At 36.7% G+C, this 23,200-nt stretch overlaps 1 protein-coding gene across 1 annotated transcript; it reads right to left on the bottom strand.

The window, feature by feature from the left end:
• Positions 1-5,633: 5,633 nt before the first annotated feature.
• On the bottom strand, positions 5,634-17,586 carry YIPF7 (Yip1 domain family member 7). Its single transcript, XM_033060704.1, has 5 exons — positions 17,471-17,586; positions 16,635-16,801; positions 14,734-14,879; positions 10,058-10,239; positions 5,634-5,980 (listed from the first exon to the last, which is right to left on the bottom strand). The coding sequence occupies exons 1-5, from the start codon at positions 17,584-17,586 to the stop codon at positions 5,818-5,820; spliced, it is 774 nt and encodes a 257-aa protein (XP_032916595.1). The 3' UTR covers positions 5,634-5,817.
• Positions 17,587-23,200: the final 5,614 nt, after the last annotated feature.

Here is a 23,200-nt window from a genome sequence, read left to right as displayed (position 1 = left end):
TATATCACCTCTAAGGTCCTGATTATATTTCAGGTGTCAACAAGGTATTTCCATTAAAATTACTTTGTTTACTCAAAAAGCATATAAAAGGTCTATCTCCCAACACTACTGATTAGATGATGTATCCCAACTGCACAGTTAATTCCACAGTTGGGTGCAGAAAAAAAGGACTAATGATGGCCAAGTGCTGATAGGATTTTACTTCCAAAATATTTTCACATTATTTATTTCCCCTCTCTCTTCCGCTGTGTGTATTTTCTAGAAGGTAGATGGAGTACCAAAGAAATACCAGGGTGAAGACTGCTAAATGGTAAGGTTATGACTTAAACATGAACTTGGAACCAGAAACCAGGAAATTAAATTCCACAAATAAGAATTTTGACTAAGAAACAGAGTGAGAAAAAGTGCTAAGGGTCAGAATTGAGAACAACCAGCAATTTACTAAGCTGAAGAGCAAAGCCAGAGCACAGTAAAACTCCATATTATGCATTTAGAGATGAGATGAGAAACTGCCAGAGCTTGAGCTAGACAAACTATAGCCACTCAATATCCAGAGATGAGGGTTAAAATAAACTAGAAAATAACCAAAGGAATAAAGTTGTAGCCAGGGATTACATCATGCAACTACACATTGAGAGAGCTTCTTATACTTGATTGCTAAAGCTGTGCCTACCCAGAATTTTGCGTGGGTCACCAGCCTTCTGGGACACTGCCTGTGGTAGCCTGGTGGCTTTTTGCACTTTGCTCAGGAGTGCTTGTCAAGAGGCTGTCAGGAAAACCATCAAAGTAGACACTTGAGATCAGATTTCATGACTTTTGATGGGACTGACTGAACTTTGTGCTTTTAAAAATCCATTGCTTGTTCTCTGCAAAGTAGTGACTTCCCACATGGTCTGTTATGTTTATAGCTATGAGTGTTTGGTGTTTCATGACCTCACTCATTAGCACTTCACTTAATGTCATGGCAAAAGAAGGGCAATGATTTTTTTTTTGCAATTGTAAATAAAATGCTACAAGAGCAGAGGGTACGTGTTGGCCAAGGTCTTTATTATGCAACTGTATGCAGATCACTGTGAATTGCATCGTCCATCTAGTTCAGTGATGCAGCACCAAGGTCACTGGGCAGTTTTAAGCTAATGGTGCGACCATAACTCTTAATAAATGTGCTTGGTAATCACAGCAAACATATTGGCATTGCTGCAGATGTTATTCTTTCAAAAGCACTTGGCAAACAACTAAAACACAGCCTTTGTGCTTGCTTTGACCTCTCTGAAAAGAATGCACTATCAAGAGCGTTGAGGAGATGAGATTGTTTAAGAAGACAAGACCCACAGCTACAGAATTAGTACTGCTCATAGCACTCTTGCAGTTTGCTTAGAGTAAACAGGCAAGAGACTAACTGAACATGAATCAGTGAAATTTTGACAGAAAGGAACATATTCAGGAGTGCTACCAACACAGGTAAAGATCAATTTCTTATTACAATGATCTAGACAGAATAACATTAATTATACAGTTGATTTTTGTAACCATCATGCTGCAGTAACCCTTTACTTGCTGACCCAGTAGCCTTTTGTTATGTTTCAGGAAATACATTAACAGTAAATGCATTGTGTCACCAGGACTGTTGTCATTATGTGCAGTGATTCCCCACAGGGCTTATCAAATGCTGCAACTGCTGTTTCCTTGGAAGGATATACATCATCTCCCAGACTGGGTTCAACAGATGGTTGATATTATGACCTGAAAAGTGGCAATCTACTGTTCAGAACTTATTGCAGATGCAGTGTCTTGCACCCTATCATATATATGCATATCTCTATTTTTGCATATGTATATGGATATTGTATATTCTTATCTACATCAAGTATTCTTATCTGCAGGCATAAAGAACCCACAACAGTCTGACAACTAAATATGCTCTTGACAATAAGGTAAACAAAGGAAATTTAAAACAGGCATAATTTCTTGAATTCTTGTTTCATTTTTATCTTTTATTGATAGGAACAAAGACAAGTAATTCAGCCTTACTGTAAAATTCACCTAAGATCATTCAGTGAACAGAAAATGCCAATATATGAAGATGGTTGTTTAGCAAGGCACTGAAGTAAAGTGGTGGCAAGAAAGGTCTAAGTCAAGACACAGAGCTGTCTTTCCTCATTCTCAAATGACATAAACAACACAGTCATGAAATGAGGTCATTGTTTTGTATATAAGCCTTCTGTGGCTTCTAGGCTAAAAAAACAAGAAAAATATTACCCTTTGCTAATGGAGCTTTTTCACCAAGAAGCACAGCATGTGTCCAATTCAATGTGTCAGCATCTCTCTGCCCTCAATTCAGCTTACCAACAGTTAAAGCATTCAAGGTCATATTATAACCTATTAGAGATGACATGTGACAAGATGGTTTTTGATCAAAGACTAGAACTTCGGTACTGCAGAGGTGGCCAGGGAGAGGAGGTGTCCAGATGCAACCCGACATTTTGTCAGCAGCTGCTAGTCAGATATAAAACCATCTTACTCCCCTTGCACAGTCAGCCACATGCTTTAATTTCCTCTCACTCAGAATATGTTCATTTTCAAACTCCCCTGCATTTAGGTGCAATAGAACAGCAAAACGTTTATATTACAGCAGAATGTTGCATGCTTTCTTCTGGGGGTGACCTTGACTATGCCTGGCACACAAGAAGTGCAGTGGAAGGCAGGCAAACACTTTTTCTCCTACACCTCTGCCATATTGCCTGTGTCCAGCACTTGTATCTCCCTTTGAACTAAATAATCCACATAGCCTACATAAATGCCCACTTTAGTGTGTGAATTCACATTCAGAACATTTCATGTGGATGCTATGAAGAACAAGAAACCAAAGACAGGTTAGAAAACTTCACTCTCCAAAACCATGATTATTTTTCCCTTTATGTTCTGAAGCTTATTTGTAAGTCTCATTAATTTTTTTAACTATTTGGGGTGGCAAGCCTGAATTAAAAATCTGTATGTGGCCCATTACTATTTTCTAATCCTCTCTTTTGCAAGTTGAAAGCAACAGTTTGCCAACTTTGTATTTAAACTTTAATGGAAAGATTGAGGGAGTTAAATATGAGGGGCCTAGCAAGAGAAAATACAAGAAAGATAAATGATGTTGGAAAAGCCTGTCCAGAGAGTCAGAACAGGAGCTCATTACCAAATATACATGTTTTAAACTGATCTTAGATCAAAATAATGCTTACTTTTGATGAACTAACAGTTTGTGATAGTGATGATATTTTTTTTAGATTTAGGTGGCACACACAAGAATAACACGGCCAAAAGCACCACCATGGCTAAGCTGACCTTCAGAAAGGAGAGCAGGGTAATAATGAGGAATCTTGTTTCAAAGCAGAAGGAATCTAAGGCAGTTAAACCTTCTCAGTCAGCATAGAGATTCCTGAAGGACACCATACTGGGAGCACAGCACCAGCATGTGCCACTTACTGGAAATCCCTTGGGAGCAGGTAAAAGGAAATTGGCACAGAAAAACAGTAATGCAAGGGATGTTACTGGAATTAACATCTTGGCATTCAAAATTATGAAGATGTGTCTCAGTGAAGAAAAGGAGGAAGTAATAAATTCGAAGAAAATAAACATAAAACTATAATTAGACTACCATTCGCTTTGTAAATGTTGTGGCAAAATTTAAAGGTGCTCATTTTCCCCATAATTTGACTTGTCTATGACATCAAAAGACAAATTGATGGCTCGATTCACTGCTTCCCCTGCCATTCATATCATGCAGATCAGTATGAGAATGAACATAAAGTGCTGCAGAATAGAGCCATTTTATACAGTATGAATTTTAGACAGTATGAATGATAATAGGAAGTGTAGGACAAAAATGGATCTGAGTATTTTTAAACCATCTTCTCTGAACTCTACAACTAGTGCAACCATATGAATCTGTCCCCATTCAGATATGAGAATGCCATTAATGCATGGTAAATCAAAGCTCCTGATTTTTATATCCATACCCTACAGTCACTTGACATGTTTATCTGTGCCTTACTACTGTCAGATTTACTCCCTGATACAGCAGGGCCAGATTTGTCATGTTCACAATTGCTGATCTTCCAAATTCACACAATTCCCACTTGCATACAAGTAGATCCTGCCTAGTTGTAGCCACAATGTGCTGCAGGATCATGCCTCCCATTTGGCCTCTCTACTCCCTCTGTTCTCTCCATTTTCATAGCCTTGCAGTAAAGAAATGGATAAATGCAGAATTTTTCCCATAAATTAGCTGTGATTTTTAAAGGAATTAACTAAATATATATTACCTTTTGTTTACTTCTCATGACCTCTAATCTGGACTAGTTCTGCTGGAATTCCGTAAAATGAATTCCAGAATCGCTTGCATAAGACTTCTTAAAAAAAACCCAAATATGAGAGCAATGGTAAATATTTTTGCCAAAGGCTCTTGCAATTCAGAAAGAGAGTCACTAGCTTGAGGACAAACTGATATGAAAAGGATTAGGAATGCAACAACTTTTGTGTATTCTTGAACAGTTTTGCCATATTAAGCTACTGCCTAAGTGCTTCCAGCATCAGGACCCTCTGTCCCAGAGTCACTGGCCCTCTGTGTAGGAAGAAAATTTTTTGTAAATAAATCACTAAAGAGTTCAAAACAATCAATTGAGGATAATCAAGATCATAAGAATATGCATCAAGAAGAAAGATGCCATAAGACACTGAAGAAATAATCCGCTATCATTTATTTCCCTCACATTTCCATTTATTTCATCTATCTACTTTTCCTAGTTCTTTCTACACCTACCTTCATTTTCCCTTCTACTTCATACTTAGATTTTTCTCATGTTGTGACTGCACCCGTCTCCAATTCCTCTTGATGGCTCGATATTTCTACAACTATATTTTAAAATATCATCTTGTGCATTCTGTGCTTTATTGCCATTATATAAATGCTTAGTTCCCTTGAAAACAGCAAATAGATTTTTGAAGGGCAGATAAAATCATGGAGATTTGTATTTTGCCTGTTCAAATACTGTTCTTCCTTTCAGGAGACATTTTTAGGGGTTACCTTTACTTTGTGTGGTGCTGTCCTGCAGTTACAGTAGGCAGTGGTTTAGTGAATATTTTAAAATATAACGTTACTGTTCATTAAAAACAGCACAATGGTGCTTTGGACACCAGCACCTCTTAAAAAAGAAGAAGGGAAAAAAAAAGAAAAAAAAAAAAAAAGACAACATTCATAGGCTCCCTATGTTGTATCAGCATGCTGCTGGCCAGCTCTTCAACGTCACAAAACAGGGTCACTTAGGCAGTCCTCTGTCACAATAAAACACCCAAACCCAAACATATAAATGCCGGATATTAATTAGTAATTATATAAGATGGTAAGCTGGTTTCTTAAAAACAAATAAATTTGCATTTTAGCTTGATTTACTATGTCCATTAAATATTTACATAATTGCATTCTAGTTACTCTCTAGCATATATATTATAATATAAATACTTTTAAATCATAACAATTCTTTTATTTTAATTATAATTTATTTCCTTTTTTTTCCACTTTTACTATGTTCTCAAGAAAATAATTTCTTTTTTTTAACTGAAAGACGGTCAAAACACCATTATTTTAAGGCCATCGACCTGTTAGCTTGATTTTTTTATTTCATTATCAGCCATTAGGAAAAAAAACAGTAAGTCACAGAATCTAGTTAATGGAATTTAGCACAACTCTAGGCAAACTGAAAATAAGTAAATAAACCCTTGCCCCTCGAACAACCATAAACAGACTGTAAGAAGACTACCAGAAAACACATCTCAGAAAACTGTTAGAAGTGCAAAAAGTCCATAAAGTAAAGCACATGGGTATGCAATCAGGAGCTGCTGTCCTTCCATGGCCAATGCAGATGTAAAAATTTTGGAGGCTGACAAACTGCACCATCCAATAATAAACAGAGCAAACACAGTTCCTGGGATCCCCCTAGGAGAAAACAAAAACCACAAAAGAAACATGACAGAGTCTGCATATTATTAAATGTAGCATCAAATCTTACCAAACTCAAGCTCATGTCTAGCAACATGTCATGATAGGTGACAGTCAATGGGAGGATCAAGAACTAACTGACCCAACGAAAGTCAAGCAGGAGAGCAAATTAAAATTGTAACCATAAACAGAAAATTAATATGTTCAGCATGGATAAAAGCTTCATCAGAAGTACTGCTAAAAGGACTGCACATTTACAAATAAATCTTCTGGGCCTCCAGCATATGCAGCTGCTAAAATTTAATATTAAATTTAGCCAAGTTCCTATTTCAGCCAAAATAATCTTACAGAAATTGCTAGGTTCTGAAATGACACTACAGACCTACTCTTCCATCAGGAAGCCTGATGATCTGGAGGAGTTGCATTTCTGTAACACAGAGAAGAGATTTTAAGTGTGCCTTAGACACTCAGGAGAGGCTCTGAGAGACTCACACCAGTCGGATGGGCAGAAAGGTCTCCTAGGAAAAAGCTTGACTGGCCTTTTAAAAAACGGAGTACACTGAGTACAAAGTAAGGAATGGGAAAAGAACCATCAAGGAAAAATATTTTGCTTATCTTGGCATCCTTCTCTGAACACTGAAAGGAGTGTGCCTTTCCACCCTACCTCTTTGTGTCAGCTGAGCCCTTTTCAAGTTCCACTGCGCCCCCTTTCAGGAGCAGGGAGCCCTGGAGAACTGATGATTATGGGACTATGGTTAAAAGCTCACTGAAATACTCCTGCAGATTACAGAGGACTCACTATTAAACCCTGTGGGAACAAAATCTTGCCAATAAATAATGTTTCACATATGCTTTATTTGCACTCTATTTGCAGCCTGCTTCTGTAAAATGCATGAGATCATGTGCATAATGCACTGCTGAAGTACATAACGAGATAGCTGCTTTACACACTTTTGCTGTGTCAGTCTCAAGGACTTTGAGACACTTCCTAAAGGCCTTCCTGGTGCCTCACTCTTCAAAACATCAACATAACAGAAGCAGAAGGGAAAAACAGACTGTGTATACATACTCAGGTAGGTCCTTTCATCAGAAATTATCTCCAATAATATAATTATTGCAACTAAACCAGGATGAATAAAACTGTCCTTATGTAATGGACTTAGTTTACTTAACGTATTCACATCACATAAAATAGTTGATTTCTTAGCAATCCAGTCACCAGGCTGATAAGTACTTGGTGTTGCCAGCTCTTGGGCCTTTGAGGAAGGAAGGAAATAATTGATTTTACAGTGACTCAGCACCTCATTGCAACTTCAACAAGTTAAAAATAAGACCATGTGATTTAATATCCTCAGTTTAAGTGTTTTATAAACCTATACAGTGGCATTTATGGAAATTCCACTGGGCTTTGCAAAGCAAGTTTCTGACCTCTCCTCCAGGAAGAGACAACAAGTTGCTCACCTAAACAGTAAGCCAGAAATTCAGAGTTGGTATGGATGGCTCTTTGAGCAGGTACCCATGCTGGCAGAGAGATTTGATGCAATAGGAACATACTGTGCAACGACAATTTTCAGCTAACATAATGATTCTTTAGGGGGCTATCACAATGGGGCACAATTGAGAGCTATGGCTGCTCTGCCTTGCGCTGAAGTCCAATGGCCTCTCATGTCTTGTTCCAGGACTGGAAGAGAGCAGGATGGAAAGGAGGCATAAAAATCATATTGGAATCAAGAGGTACCACTGTGCACCTACAAATTCAGTACTTGATCTAACAAGGTGTTGCTACTAGAAAGAATGGTTTGGCAGAGAGCTTTGTGTCTGGTATGTCCATGAGGGTCAAATCCTCTAGCGTGGGAAAAGGGCAAAAAGCACATGGCATGCTTACAGTGACCAAGAGGACTGGGGCTGTACTTGTGTGAGATGGAGAGGCACATGTGAATGGATCCTTTCCACTTCTCTTTCTCTCACACCCTGCAGATGCTGTCACCAAACAGGTCCTTTGCCTCAGCAGGGTCTAAGAATTTCTTTTTTCATGCTTACAATAATTTCCTTCATTGTTTAGTTAAGGAAGTAGCTTCACCACCCTGTTTGGGGATTTGATATTAAAGAATTGTTGCTTTCTGCAGCAAAAAAATCTATTGATGTTTCTCCCAGAAAGATGGCCTAATAAACTTGGGTTCACACATGATAACAGCATACACATGATAATAGCATAGATTGGCACAAACAATTCCAGGTCCATGCAAATTTGGGTAAGAGAACTGTTTTTGTCCTTGGTACTATTCAGTACTTAAAATGTTCCATATTTTGCTTTATTTAGTTACAGGGAAATAACTAATCATGAAAATTGAAAATTATTAGATTACTATATATCTTTGCCATAGATGAATGCATTATCTTGTGTCTATCTTTGGTGAAAAAAATTCAGATTATTTCCTTGAACTTTGAAACAGAAGTAATGATTTTTGTACATATTATTAAACTCATGGATGCATTGCTCTTTCTTTTACTATTTAAAATATTTTTTAAAAAAAAAATAACGAAATGTATGTTGGATTTGAAAGCTGCCACTTAATTTTAATAACGTTTGCAATAATTAACCTTGGTACTTGCTCTGTTCAAGCAGTTTCATATACCAAATGAGAAAGGACTTCAGAACCCTGCCAATAGGTACTTAATGTCACCACTTCATTTTAGAAACATCAGTTCAATTTTGTAAAGACTGTCACATTTTAGTATTTATAGATTTTCAAAAGATGTGCTTTCTGTAAATTCACAGCATTTTACAAACATGTGGTGTGTGCTTGGGGATTCCATGTACAGAAAACAGTACCCTGCACAGTTGTAACAGCTGGTTTGGAATTCACCCCATCTGTCTTACAATTATATATCTGCACATTTTATTAGGCTGGATTATTAAACAGGTTAATCAAGAAAATATGGGAAGTGTAGGAGAACAGAGAATAAACAGATTCTTCAGCACCACTATCATTCATCTTAGCAAAGACAGCTCAAAAACACTTTAATACATGGAATATTGTCAGGTTAAGCCATCATAGCTCCACAGAAACATGTAACAAGAATTTCACCAAAACTTCATTGCACCACATAATTTTCTTGGGGGAAAAAAAAAAAAAATATATATATATATACATACGTAAGACTGATGCTTTTCCAAAGAAAACAAATAGGCATTTTCTCATTAATCAGCTTCTAGGTTCCATATGTTACAGACTGGAGAGTTAAAAATATGAGAGGACAAAACAGACTAAGGAGGCAAACCATCATTAATAAAATGTTAACAATAGGTAAAAGCACGGCTTATGGCCTTCAGGCAAGATCTGGAACTTGCTTGTACTTTGCTGTGTGTGAACAAGGAGATAAACACTTGTGTCTCAAAGGGCTTACTGAACGAGGAGGAATGAGAGGCTTGCCAAAAATTTCCTATTCAGAGAATATGACAGAACAACCCCCTACATGTGCACAGATACATGCACCGCTACGCATTTGGGTTTTCAAAGTATTCAGTTGTTTTCAGGCTTGCAATTGTACCACAACTATACCAGAGAATACACAAGTCTACTGTATCTTAAATGCTTGTCCTAATTCTCCACATCATTAAGGGTTACTTGGCTATTTCATTCTGTCCCACAGAAGTCAGTAGGAAAGGAAACATAAAGATGGGAAGCCTGATGCTATGAACAAAAGAGAAACAGGACAACCAGTTATATCAAGCCAAAGTCCAGCAGTTGCTTTTAAAATTGATACCTGAGTTTGGCCACTGTTGGCTCTGCAAAACAAAAATCACAACTGAGGCTGCTGCAAAAATCAACAGCACTCTCAGTCCAAGTGGAAAGCAGTGGAATTAAAGACTCGTATCAAAAGGAATGTGTACCAGCCCTCTCACATACAGTCCAGCTGTGTCTGTTTCCACCTATACATGCAAAAAAATTGGTGTCAGAGTTTCAGAAGCAAAGATTTACCATGTGACCATTTATAAAATATTTTGCACAACACCAGCCAACTGGCTTACTGCCCTTCACAGGATTGCTGTTGCCATAGGCTGGTACTTACTGCAGTGAGAAGACAACAGCACAAGAGGACAGGATGACCATGGGCAGCAGGCAGTAGCCCAGGACACTCGCGACACAGCCGTGTGAGACCCCTGAGATGCTCATCAGGTTCAGCAGGGCATGCATGGCAAGGCACCCCATGGCACTCATCCCATACACGTAGCCAAAATGAACTTTTCCTGCCTGGAATAAACATGAGGAAGTATGAGGTGATAGAAGTGAGCAGTGATCACAAAATGCTAGCAGAAGGCAGATTTAGGTTTAGGTTTGTTACTTCTTGTTGTTGACGCTCTCTCTCCTTCACCTACATCAGTTGTGAACCACTGGCGATACTTTTGGGTGATTTTTGCATAAAAATAATTCCAAGGTGCAATCGACAAAATGTGCTTCTTTCTAACTTAAAGTTACAAGGTTGATACTCAGTCTTACTGATTGGGCTCTGAACACAACTGGAATTGGTTGGGAGACTTGGGAAAGGTTAACTGGCAACAAACTAAGAAGAGATTATGGAAAGTACATTTTGGTCATTAAAAATCAGTTTAGATCAGAAAACATCTTTACAATAAGTGTATATGTCCTGAGTAATATGATGACCCAGGTTACATGATATGCTTCACATTTTATTACAAACCTTCAGTTTTAAGCACATCTGCAAAATATTAGGAAAATTTTGCTTAAACTATGGTAATTTTCAGGGCAAATGTGACTGTTCTTTCCCTTGACTACCATGACAAAGATACATCTCTGTGCTTAGACCAATACAACATTTCAACATGAAACTCAGTAGTAACTGTCAGCTTGTGTTCTTTTTTTGTTCTAACGAATGAAAAAATACCAGATTTTTTTTTCCTTCTAGGTTTTATTCCTTTGTTTGAATTTATTGCCTGTGAAAGGTACCAGCCTGGCAGCCTGGAGCTTGATGTTTTCTAATTTATACCCAAAGCTAGTAAAACAGGCAACTGTGGCCACAGCACCACCAGTTCCTTCATCTTCTGCCATCATTTTGAAGGATCACCTCCAGGCATAAGGGCATTGTTCACTCCCCAAAATAAACAGTCACAAAAGACTGCTAAATATGTTTTTGTCTCCCTTCAAGCTTCTAACAAATTAAATACTGAATGTTGGCTATGTAATGCCTTCATTCTCACATCTGTACATCAGAAAAACATTCATAAATCAGAAATCTGTTTTTATCTTGGGACTTTGTATCCTAATGATAGAATGCACCTATGAGGGAGAAAGTTCAGACCTGGAACTTAACCATTAACTCAGAACCATGGAGTAAACTTCGCAAATAAAGGGCCACTATACATCGCCTTCCTGATGTGTAATAAGGTACATGTTCATACATAAAACACAAGTGTGTTTCTATACACACACACACACATACACACACACACACACAATCTATATTTTGCACATGCTATATATTTTATTTATATATATATGTGTGTATATATATATATGTATGTATGTGTGTATATATATATGTATGTATATATATATACATATAGTTGCATATAAGACACACATACATAAGACTCAAAACTACTAGATGGTCTCAGTTTCCTAATAATGCTGTGGCTTATGGTTGGATTCTGTTGTGATGGATTAGGTGGAAACATTGTTGAAGCTTTTATCATTTTTGGTGATATTTGCTAGTTTATCTCCCATGATCCTCCAAGGAGGATTGAGAAGACCTCTGACTTTACTTATCCATACATTTTACTGAAATCTGGGGGAAATCTTTGAGGACCCTTCTCTGGCCTTTCTTCCTGTATCCATGCATGTGGAAATTGATCACTGGATGTCAGCAATATTTGAGCTGGACAGACATAAAGCATCACTGTGGAGAAGGCCTCTCCTAGTGATGACACAGCTTGAAAGTCCTGATGCTGCAGGTTGGTGGCAGCTCACTAGCTCTCGTTGGAGAGCAGTGCATGAACATGAAAGGCAACCTGAGTTAATAAGACCTGACTTTAGATCAGGAACATTATCCTCTCTGCAGACAGACCTGGCTCACTGCTGAGCTCTCCTCTGGTCCCTGTCCTCAAGGTTAAGTCAGGTACAGCCAGGTCACCCATATCCTTCCAGTATCCTGGCCTTTTCCCCAATTACTGTCTTCCACCATAAAGAATAATCTATTCCTGAAATTACAGCATAATAAATCTTCCTATTTAGGTACAGACTTCTTTTGTTGGTATTTGCATGCTAGTGGTATAAAATAATCAGGAAAAATTGTTTGAAAAAATGAAATTAATGATAGGTAGAAATATTGTGGGAGAGTTCAGATGATTATCAACTAGATCAGATGTTTATCACCTAGAATTTCAGTCATTAAGAATATAAGTAAGTTTAACACACACAATGCTTTGGGGCAGCCTTTGCTACACACCAAGTGAAGTTCTGTCTCAAAGCAGATGCATCAACTACAAGTTGTATTTTAGACTATTTATTTCAGTGCATTTAACTGTTCTACACAGCACCATTTATTCCTTAGCTTAGTTTAAGATTAAAAAGTTCCTGAGCCACAGATGAAGGGAGCAGTAGCACCAGCAGCTAGCTGAGATCTCCAATTGGTGAAATATCGGATTTGTGATATGAGAGAAGGTAAAAAAAAAAAAAGCAACTGTACATGTTGGTTCTGATTTTAGTCTTACTTAACATATGTAAATATATTGACTCACACACACGGGAATACTCCCAGTTCACAGTGATGTAAGCAAAACCAGAATCAGGCTTGATTAGTCTGACAGGCTCTGATGAATGGAAAGAGCTAAATTTGTCCTGCCGAAGAAGCAAGGTTAGGAGAAAGTCAGACTTTTTGTTTGTTCTTGTTTGCATCTGCCTGGAGTGGGTACTACTCCCTTTAGCTGAAGCAAATGGGGAAGTCTGATTTTGTATAAATGATGCTGTAAAATGCAAAACAGGTGACATGGGCTTGTGCTAAATCTTGTGCTGCCATTGCTTCTCTATCTATAATGGAGCTGCCCTGTTTTACAACAACATGAGGAAGAACAAGTACTGCTGCCAGCCTAGCAGCCCTTTCCTCTTTTTCTCTGAAAGAACTGCTACCCTTTGAAGAATATCTTTGCATAATTTTCCATAGTTAAAAAGCTGAAACTAAAGAAAATGTATACATTATTTTTAGAAACAAACTCTCAACCAAATTATGTTCCTGGTGCCATCAGAAGATAGTTATTTAAGTACAGAAGGATATCGTAGTTTACACAGCTGAAGAAACATGTTAGTATTCAAATGCATCTGAGATGGAATGGTAGCCTGAATTTCTAAGATAGACCTATAGACTTACTGCAGCGAAATTATGGAACAAAAACATGGATTGTGTCAGAGGTGTTCTGCTCCCCTAAATATGGAACACTGAAAATACTTGGCTTTCTAATGACACCTAAAATGCGTAATATCCCAGAAAATGTATGATAATTAAAGTAATTTATTTCAATAATAATAGTTTAGTATTCATTATAACTGTTGGCTATTCAGGGAGAAAAATCAACAGGAAACAGTTTTTTTCTATTCTTTCTTTTAGCTTTCTTTTAATTTTCTTGATTATAATTAATTCAACTTTCTCCTTCTACTACCCTCATACATTTATTTCTCCAGGTGGAAAGTAGCCTGTCTTCTTTTCCTTTTATTCCCTTTCCTCCTGCCCCTTCTATCCTTTTAAAAGATTTTTATTTTTATAGGAACATAAATAATAATACTACTTGCCATTTATATTGCAGTTTGCACATTCAAGGCACTGCACTGACATTACAAATTGAGTAAGAACTCTCAAAATTCTTCTGATTCAGCACTATTTATCACAGAGGAAATGGAGAATTAGAGCCCCTTTCCTCTCAGTTGCAGAGCAGTAAAGCCCTTCTCAGAATGGTCCCACCTTATCCCTGCCTGATAAATTGCTGCCAGCAATCAGAGCTGTACTTCAGCAACACTGGAGAGCTTCGGTTGTCAGTGATATATAGATGAATTTGGAGTTCTGCACAATCCTGTTAAACTTTCCTCCTATTGGAAAGCTATATTCATAGAGAAGGAGGAGGTCAAATACAGGTTGCTATATTTTGTTAAGCAGACAATATAGAACAAAGAATATAAAATAGGAAAGCACTAGTAAAATTTATAGGAAGGTATTGCAAATTTAAGGGGGTGGAGGGAAAAAAGACTGTTTCTATTTATTTTTTCTCCAGTTATTCTAGTTGTATAAAAAGATATTTTTTAGTCCATGTGTCTCTGCACTCTCTAAAATAACATTGAAAGAAGATAATTTCATAAAAAGTAGCAAGAGCGTTAGAAAAACTGGGCTGGCCTGCTATTTCTTTTTATTCCCTCCTTTAAAACTTGTTCAGAGCCTCTCCAGATTATACACGGCACAGATCTGTCCTTTTGTTCATATTAAATCCCACCCCAAAAATGATGTGGTCTCTTCTTTCCACTGGAAGTAATACATCACTTTACCTGTGTCACCTTTACATTACATTTAAATTTTATGCGAGGGCTTTCAAAGTAGGAAGAATTTTTAATACCTAATCCCAGAACAACCGTCAGCAAATGACTCATTTTATTTCAGTACTACATCTTCTGCAACTTCACACTCATTATCACCTAGGCATGAGCTTGTTAGAAAAGAAATCCCTGAAGATTTCTGCCACATCCTACCATCAGCAATGTTGCTCCAAGGGCCAAACAGAAAACCATAGGTCCAGTGAGGTCTGTCTCATTCATAATGCTGCCATCTGCAGGCTTCATTGGATTTAGAACTGTTAATGTTTTCTGCCATATATGCTCAAAATTGATCCCAAGTTCTGCAACAAGAAATTTCAGGACTGTTAATTGTTCACAAGAAAACAACACTTTTACAAAAACCCATTAGATACCTCAAAACTACAAACAAATGCTTCAGTGAAGATAATATTGTAGGATGACATTTTCTGCAGTAGGAACATAATGTCTCTGCTATATACTCAGTATATTTGAGAGTCAGCTTTCATTCTAAACTGGAATATTAATTAATAAAATCAAATTTTAGGCAGCAAAGCAAAAAATGGCCTCAGCATTTTTGAGTTAATACGTGTTTTTCCTATATTTAAAACACACATATCTAATGCTACACTAACTTAGATGGTGAAAAACACATTAATTAACAATAAATTTAAGAATTTAAGATACTCTACAGCACTGAGGACAGAGATATATGCTTTAATTTTGGAAAATCTGACAAGAAATGTGTCTTAATCCTGAACTGCCAAAAGCAGTTTAAAATGACATTTGTCCCTTCAAGGCAAGTTTATACTACTTCATACAGTGCTTTATAAGCTTAGGAGCTTAGGGTTTTGTTGTTTGGTTGGTTCTTTCGGTTTTTTGGGGCTTTTTTTTTTTTTTTTTTTTTTGAGGGGGGATGTTTGCATTTATAAAATAATTAGTGAGACCCATGGAAACAGAACAAAATTCTGTCCCATTAAAGGTGATGTGAATCCTGTCATTAACTTTGCTAGGGCAAAGCTTTATCTTATAACTTCTGGAGAAACACTTCAGCTTGCAGGAGTAATCATCTTCCCTGAGATTCTCTGGTAAGGGAAAAGTTAGGTTCAGATTTGTTGCCAGAGTGACTGAGAATGACAGTGTGTTAGATCTGTTTGGAAAGCCAAGTCTTTATCTTGTTCCACCTCTCCATCATCATGAGCTCAGCCAAAACATTGTATATATAAAGCTATTCTGCATTAAAATGTGTATTTTTGGTCTGATTCATGTGGTGCACAGAAAGGAATACCTCTGAAGCCTTGCAGATCACAAGCAGTTGTATTGCATCCTTTCCCCAGGGTGAACCACATGGGGAGTTAAATGGTTGGAGGTCTTAGAGGTAGAGATCTAGCAGTTATCTATATCAAACAGAATGATTTTGCTGGCTTTAAGGCAGTAGTAGTCCCTTTTGATTAGTTAAAACTCCAGCTGCTTTCCATATGCCAAACTAGCAGGCTGAATATCCTTGTTTTACGTCGTGTTGAAATAATTACAGACAAATTTTGCTTTTTTTTTTCCCCTGATGTAGCACAATTATTTTAGTAGTGACAAAATCAGCCACTAGTATTAGAATGGTCAATCATCATAAAGAATGGCATTGCACATATAGTTAAATGATCAACTAATTGAAACTGAAAGCAGATTTTCTAATTCCCTTCCCACTGAAACAAGTGACTCTGCAAACTACTAAATCTATTACTAGATATGCAAAAAAGGAGATGACTATCCATGTTTATTAATTATAGATTTTCCAATATGTATGCAGGATAAACACAAGAGTGGGAAACAATTTTGGAAAGGTGAATGCAAAACTGTTGTTCTGCTGTCATCTAGTGGTGGTACTCTATATCTGCCCAATGCCATAAGGCAGGATGAGTCCATGGTGAATTAGAAGGAGAAATGCAGGTTTGGGGGCCAGGAGCTTTGGCTGCACTCACATGGCTTGCTAGCTCTGCTGCAGTTTCTCTACTGAGCTCCACTAGCTGGCAAAGAAAAGTTAGAGGCACCCCCAGGAATGCTGTCTGTGGGATTAGTTTTACCTTCCAGCAAAGGGGGTTCCTCGTCAAATCCGTCGACATACCCGAGCTGAGGAGGAGTGTGGGGACTGTATGCTGGCTGCAGAATCTGGCCCGTGTAGCTCTGAGGGGATGGAAGCATGTCTGATGGGACAAAAGCCCCAGGGGCAGGATGCTTTTCTGTCTGGCTCCTGGACAAAAGCAAAGCACAACCAAACTCGTAACTGCAGTGAGAAACATCTTAGAGCTACTCACCACATGCCACCTGCACTTCACCTTCAATCTGGGGAACCTGGAGGTTTTCTGGGTACAATGCTCTCTGTGGTAATGAGTGCTGAGCTGCCTTTGCCCCTGCATCACTGCAGATTCCTCTGCAACCCAGCAGAGCCCCTTGCCAGCCCACCAGAACCACGTACCCCACCACACCGACTTCCACTTGCGACTTTTGTGCCCAGCAGACGGGTGAAACTCCTCAGATACATCCATACTGCTAATGAAAGAACCACACATTTAGAATTTTTTTTCTTGAATCTCGGAAGGATCCTAAAGAATTTCCTGCAATATGCACTCTAAATTTCACATTAATAACATGAAGCTCAGTTACTCCTGTCAGGTAAACAACCTGTAACATGTACATTAATAAAAATTCAGGTAAACAACCTGTAACACGTACATTAATAAAAGTAGCATAAAATCAAATCCTTTTAAAAGAAAAGTTCACTCATAGGCATTATAGGCATACTGCCTTTCTGAAAGTCTAGATGATGTCTTGAACATCCTTCCTGCTCCTTCAAGTCCCAAGGCCAGCCCCAGAACCACCACTTGTTAATGAGGGAAGCTGAAACAACCCCCATACTTACTTTCTGCTTTCACAGAGGCTTTTGTCTGAGCCATAGCTGTTGCAACCTTCTTCCTGATCCTCTATGGTATAATTAGACTGGTAAAAGTCGAACTGAAACTGCTCAAAACTTGACATTCTGGTTGGAAAAATGATTGCAAATATCAATAAATAGCCTTTACAACAATCTGTTTTGAACTGTCTTCAACTTAAATTAAAATAGCATACTGTAAAGCCACAAAGTCGAGAGACTCTTTCATGATAATTTGGAAGTGACTAAAAAAAGTCCATTTGCTTTCTTTAGCTGTAACAAGAGGAATTAATCCTCTGTTACTGTAAATAAACAGTATATTCATTTAGAAGTAGTATACAAGACTTCCTTTCTTGTTACTGTTACCAAAACCAATGCAATTTTGAAAGAAGATATATATCTATAAAGTAAACTGTTGTTTTAAACAGTTAATTTTACTATTTTCAATTAAAAAATTGTGACCAAATCTCACAGTTTAGAAATTGAGATTTTAGGAAACAAAAACAAAAATAACATTTCAAAAACAATTGCTATTTACAGCTATTTATGCTTTACAATATTATATATGAATCTCATAAAACAATAGAAAAAAAATCCTGATTTGTTCACAAAATCTGTGATTTCTGTTCAAGGACACAGCTGGCACATCAGTGGTAGCAGAGAAACATTCTCACTGGCTAGCAATGGGACAGGTAAAAGACAACATACAGGGTGATTGAATTGGATTGATAATTGGATGAATCCTTGGTGAAAGAAAACATGCTAAAGCCTCTTTTCTTTCTGCTGCATGTGTTTCACCTCTTGGATAGCAGTTAAATAACTAGACCTTTAAAACCCAGAGAGAAGTTACATAACCTGGCTGATAACCATAGCCATATCCAATTTACTTAGATTTTCATGTGAGATATTCATCTCTCCTAACATTTCCCATTTTTTTCACTTTTGTCCTAATTTTCAACTTTCCAAATGCCATTGGCAAAACATGCTTTGGACCTCACAGTTATTCTTAGAGTTATCTCAATATGTATCAAGCACACTCTGCTTATGTGAAAGATCTTTGCAAATCTCTTTGTAAGATAAAAGTGATAAAGATTAGTATTTCATCAGGGACCTTGAAATTCTGCATATTAGAGTTTGTGATTTTTTTTCCCCATTATCAGACTAATCTTTGGGGACCTATTTCCTTGTTATACCTAGAGTTCAAAGCAGAAATTACTCTTATATTGTTTTTTAACTACTGATCAATTTTGCAGGTTTTCCAAATATAGAGGAGAAATTTTTACATTTTAAATACGAATTAATAGAAATTAATAGTTACCAAGCTATTTACTGTGGCTTTATTTGGAATTGCACACCACTTAAGCATTCATTCAATGAAGATTTCATGCAGAGCATGGTTTAAGAAACTTTAGTTGGCAGCTTTACCTCAATAGTCCAGTTCCAGTAAGTATTTTAGGTCCTTTGCTGTCACTATACAGAATGAAATAATTGCTTAAGAAGCTATGGTTAACTCTGTATAACAGCGTTCAGAAAATATAAATTTATTTTTATATACTATAAATTTATTATTAAGGTTACTTACTTTTTAAGACATTTGGTGAAAACTTCAGTCTGTTGAATTTACATGCTGGAGAAGACCTAAAATATCCTCTTGCTTCAACAGGGATGAGCTTAGTGCTATTTATAAGACTCTAAATTTGATATTTGAACAGATGCACTTGAAGGGAAAAAACCTCACAACCTGTCAATATCAGGGCTAGCATTTAACAAGAGTTAACAATGGCCAGAGAAGGGTAGGAACCTTTGAGGAAAAATGAACAAAATGAACAAATATTGTTCCATATATTACAACTCAATAATCTAGATTCCTCCTTAAGTAGGTATTCATGAAAATCTTGGTAGAGTCCTCATTAGCAGAACTGTTTAAGGAATGGGACATTAAATTATATGTATTATCAGGTAATAAATCTATGCCTCAGGTGCATATTCAGTCCTGTGAGGTTGAGGGGCCAATAATTCCATTTCTTTAGCAGAACCATGATGCACTGTTGGCACGACTTACAATGCTATAGAAGAGTTATAACAAAGGTGCATTTTAAAATAATTTAAAATTAAGTTCACCAAGTTTTTCTCAGTAATATGTCCAAGAGAGAGTTCAGAAGTAAAGAATGGTGAAAAGAAGAAAAATCTAACATTTGGTTCTGCAAATTAAGGGTAATCTAACTACAGCATTTATCACAGCTATTGTTAAATCTCCGTCATGTTCTGCTATTTCTAGAGTCGCAGTTCTTGCTGCTATGTCCACCAAGGTGCAATTTCCTTTTCAACTCTTAGCAAAGTCCTAATCTCTATAATGTCTAATCATCTCAGTTTAGATAATATAGCTTCATCTTGTTTATACCGAGTCAGTGGGGACAATGATACAAGATTAACCTCTGTCCCTTAGGAAGGTAATTCTAAAATTTCTTTTTAGGAACAGAAGAATCCTGATTTGCTGGCGTTTTGCCTCTTTGTTTAAACTATAAAAGTGATTTGATTACTTTTGCTGCTTTCTGCTAGAAATACAAATATTTATACATCTATTCAAAAACTGGAAATAATTATCAGACAAAAAACTTCAGAGAAGGAATTTAAATAGAAAAAAATACAATGAACAGTAGTGGAACATGGTTAAATGATACTTTAAAAGCCATTTAATATACCACAGTTAGACAAGAAAGCCATCTGTAAATTTAAGAAAAGAAAAAAGTGGAACTTAAAATGGAGCCATATATATTTCTCTCCTTACATAAAATTATTATATACCTTATCATACATATTACACATAAATTATACACATACATTACATTAATATCCCTGTGTATATACACATATAAATGGACACATAAAATACAAAAATGGAAAATAATATTAGTTGGAAAGAAGATGTTCCAAATATAAAAGGAAGGTAAGTGACTGATAGAAATAAGGACTGCCCAAGTGCATTAAAAGGAGATGAAACATACTGCTACTGCCATGCTCCTATCAAATGTAAAAATAAAAGTATCAATAAAACAAAAATACAGAAGCATTTAATTAGAAATACTAAACCTACCATTTTAAAATTCTCCATCGAAAAGTTTTAGAATAAATGCTTAAATACTTTCTATTTTGTTGAGTAACAAAACAACAGGAAAGTTTGGGAAGATCAAAACTAAGTAAACATGCTTTCTTGTGAAAGGCTAAATAAGATGCCTTGAGTAATTATTGGCCTGTCCCCATGAGATTGATCCTAGCAAATTATGGGCCCAAATAATAACTAAGTGTGTTGATGAATCCAATCAACATGGGCTTTTGGAAACTAGTTCATTTCAAAGTAATTTATTTCCTAACAAGATTTGTAGCTGGGAAAGGTAACCACCAATGACCCATATTTATACAAGGCCTTTCACTTTATTTGGGTTCATTAGATATATAACCATCACTGCTTAGTGTGACACCCAATATACTGATTAAATCAGTGCTATGATGTGTCTCAAATGTAATTGTGAAAGAGGGGAGGATTTCCATTGATGCCTTACAGGAGAGACGTGTTGCAAAGATCATCTAGCAGACACTACAGGTATGTCACAGGTACCTGAAGTGCAGTCCATCACTGAGAGACCACACTAGACAGGGCTGCCACAGATGTATTAACATAAAGGAAAAATAAATTACTGCGTTTGAGGTCTTTAGAACAGAGTTTGAATACAACTTTACTTTGAATGGCAGGAACAGAGGATGCTAATAATCTGTGGGGAAGACAGCTTGGATGAGGTCTAATCCTCAAAGATGAAAATGACAATTGAAGCTGGGGAATACAAAAAAGATGAAGAAAATTAACAGAAAATGTGATAATTCCTACAAGAAATTGAAAACTTTTCCTTAAAGTTAACCCCTAGGTTTTTGTTTACCTACTTTTTTCCATCTTTCCTGAAAAGGAAAATAGATGTGGTGAAAAGTGAAATGTCATCAGTTTTCATAAGTTTGCATTTTCATTTTCAGTTTTTTTTAATGAAATGGGATGATACTTCAACTTTTTAAAACTTTCAGGTGAGCATTTTTGGAAAAAAAATAAATGCAATTAAATGGGAAAAGATAGAAAAGACCATTGAACTCTGGCTTTAGACTCAGCTATATAACCTTACATTTATTACTCAAAGTAAACTGATGAGTATGGCAAATCCATTATAATAATTAGCCAATTATCCTATAGTTTTTTGAAATGTAAAAATTGATCTTATTAAGGATTAATTCAGTAAGTTTAAAGCTTAATTACATTTACAGACCCCATTAATATTTTTGTAAGTGGACATTATTAAAATGTGCTCCTAAAGAGAGGAAAATTTAATTGCAAAGAAATACACCATTTACTATGAAATAGGGTTTTTTTATCAAATTAATTACTTACATTATAGAAAGTGGCTGCTAAGTGAATTTTATGTCTCAGACACCTCTATTGCAAGAGATGAGTTCTTTGCTGTAACCAGTCTTCAGAGGGTGGATAAGATTAAAAAAATAAAAAATAAGAGTGAAATCTGAAGCTATGAGTGTTTTCTTTTTATGCTTAACAAGTTTGCTAGACTTGAACAAACAAGTGAGAAGCTATGGATATTCATACATGCATGAATAATTGATATATGTAGTCAAACACACAATTCTTCTGCTTGTCATTATTAGGAAAAGACAGTAAAATAGAGGGCATCATTGTATTTGCGTGTATCTGTGATTCACTGACAAGTTGAAAATTGCAAGCAGTTCTAGCTGTGCTCCCTCAGAAAGTATTTGAGAGGATGCTGAGAGAAGAGCAGGGGAGGTGTGTGTGGAACAGGCTCCATGTAACAACAGCCAGGGCAGATCCTCGGGCTGAAGAAGCAATGATTAATAGGGGTTTAGGAAACTGTGTGACAGGGACTGGTAGGGAGAGAAAAGTTGTTGCCTCTTTCTTCTGTAAGACAAACAACATTCACAAGGTGTTCAAAACAAGGAAAAAAAGGGTTCATGGGTGGTCAGACTGGTGGAAATCCATGTCAAAGGAAGTTATGCATGTTAAATATCTATTTGGATCTGGAACAAGTCCATGAAAGTTAAAACAACCAAGGATTACTGAATGCAAAAAAACTATAAAAATAGTCATGGCAAGAATTCAAGATCATCCTTGTGCATTCAACCATTTTCATTGTTAAACAGGTAGTTCCTGTTTTGACTTATATGACCATTCAAATCCTTTACATTTGTGAATCAGGAAAGCAACACAAACGACTGCAAATTCAAATCTAAGAAAAGGGAAGAAACTCACTGCATAAGACCATAACATCCTTAATTCTACATGAGTTGGATTTGTTGACTTCCAATAATTACCAAACACTGCTTTGTATGACTTCAGTGATACTTTTCCTTCCACTCAACTTTTACTTCTGATTGGAGTTCTTGCTCTCCCGCCTCTGTTGCGACTTAGCTGACTTCCAGCTTCAGATTCATAACATATATCTTTTCCATCCAGACTTTTTTTCTATCATAATCACAAAAAATCCCCTAAAATACCCCAAACCCTAAACCAAACCAACTAACCAATGAACAAAACCAGAAAAACAAACAAAAAAATCCCCTTAAAATGAAGCATTTTTGATGTATGAATCACACATAATAGCTGGGTCTCAGGTTGGTTCTTTTGTGTCTGATAAGCATGAGTAATGTTTTCAT

Source organism: Catharus ustulatus, chromosome 5 (genome assembly GCF_009819885.2).
Source record: "Catharus ustulatus isolate bCatUst1 chromosome 5, bCatUst1.pri.v2, whole genome shotgun sequence".
In the NCBI taxonomy this organism is placed as follows: domain Eukaryota; kingdom Metazoa; phylum Chordata; class Aves; order Passeriformes; family Turdidae; genus Catharus; species Catharus ustulatus.
Note: the sequence above shows the minus strand (reverse complement) of the source record. Positions and strands in the feature narration are given on the sequence as shown.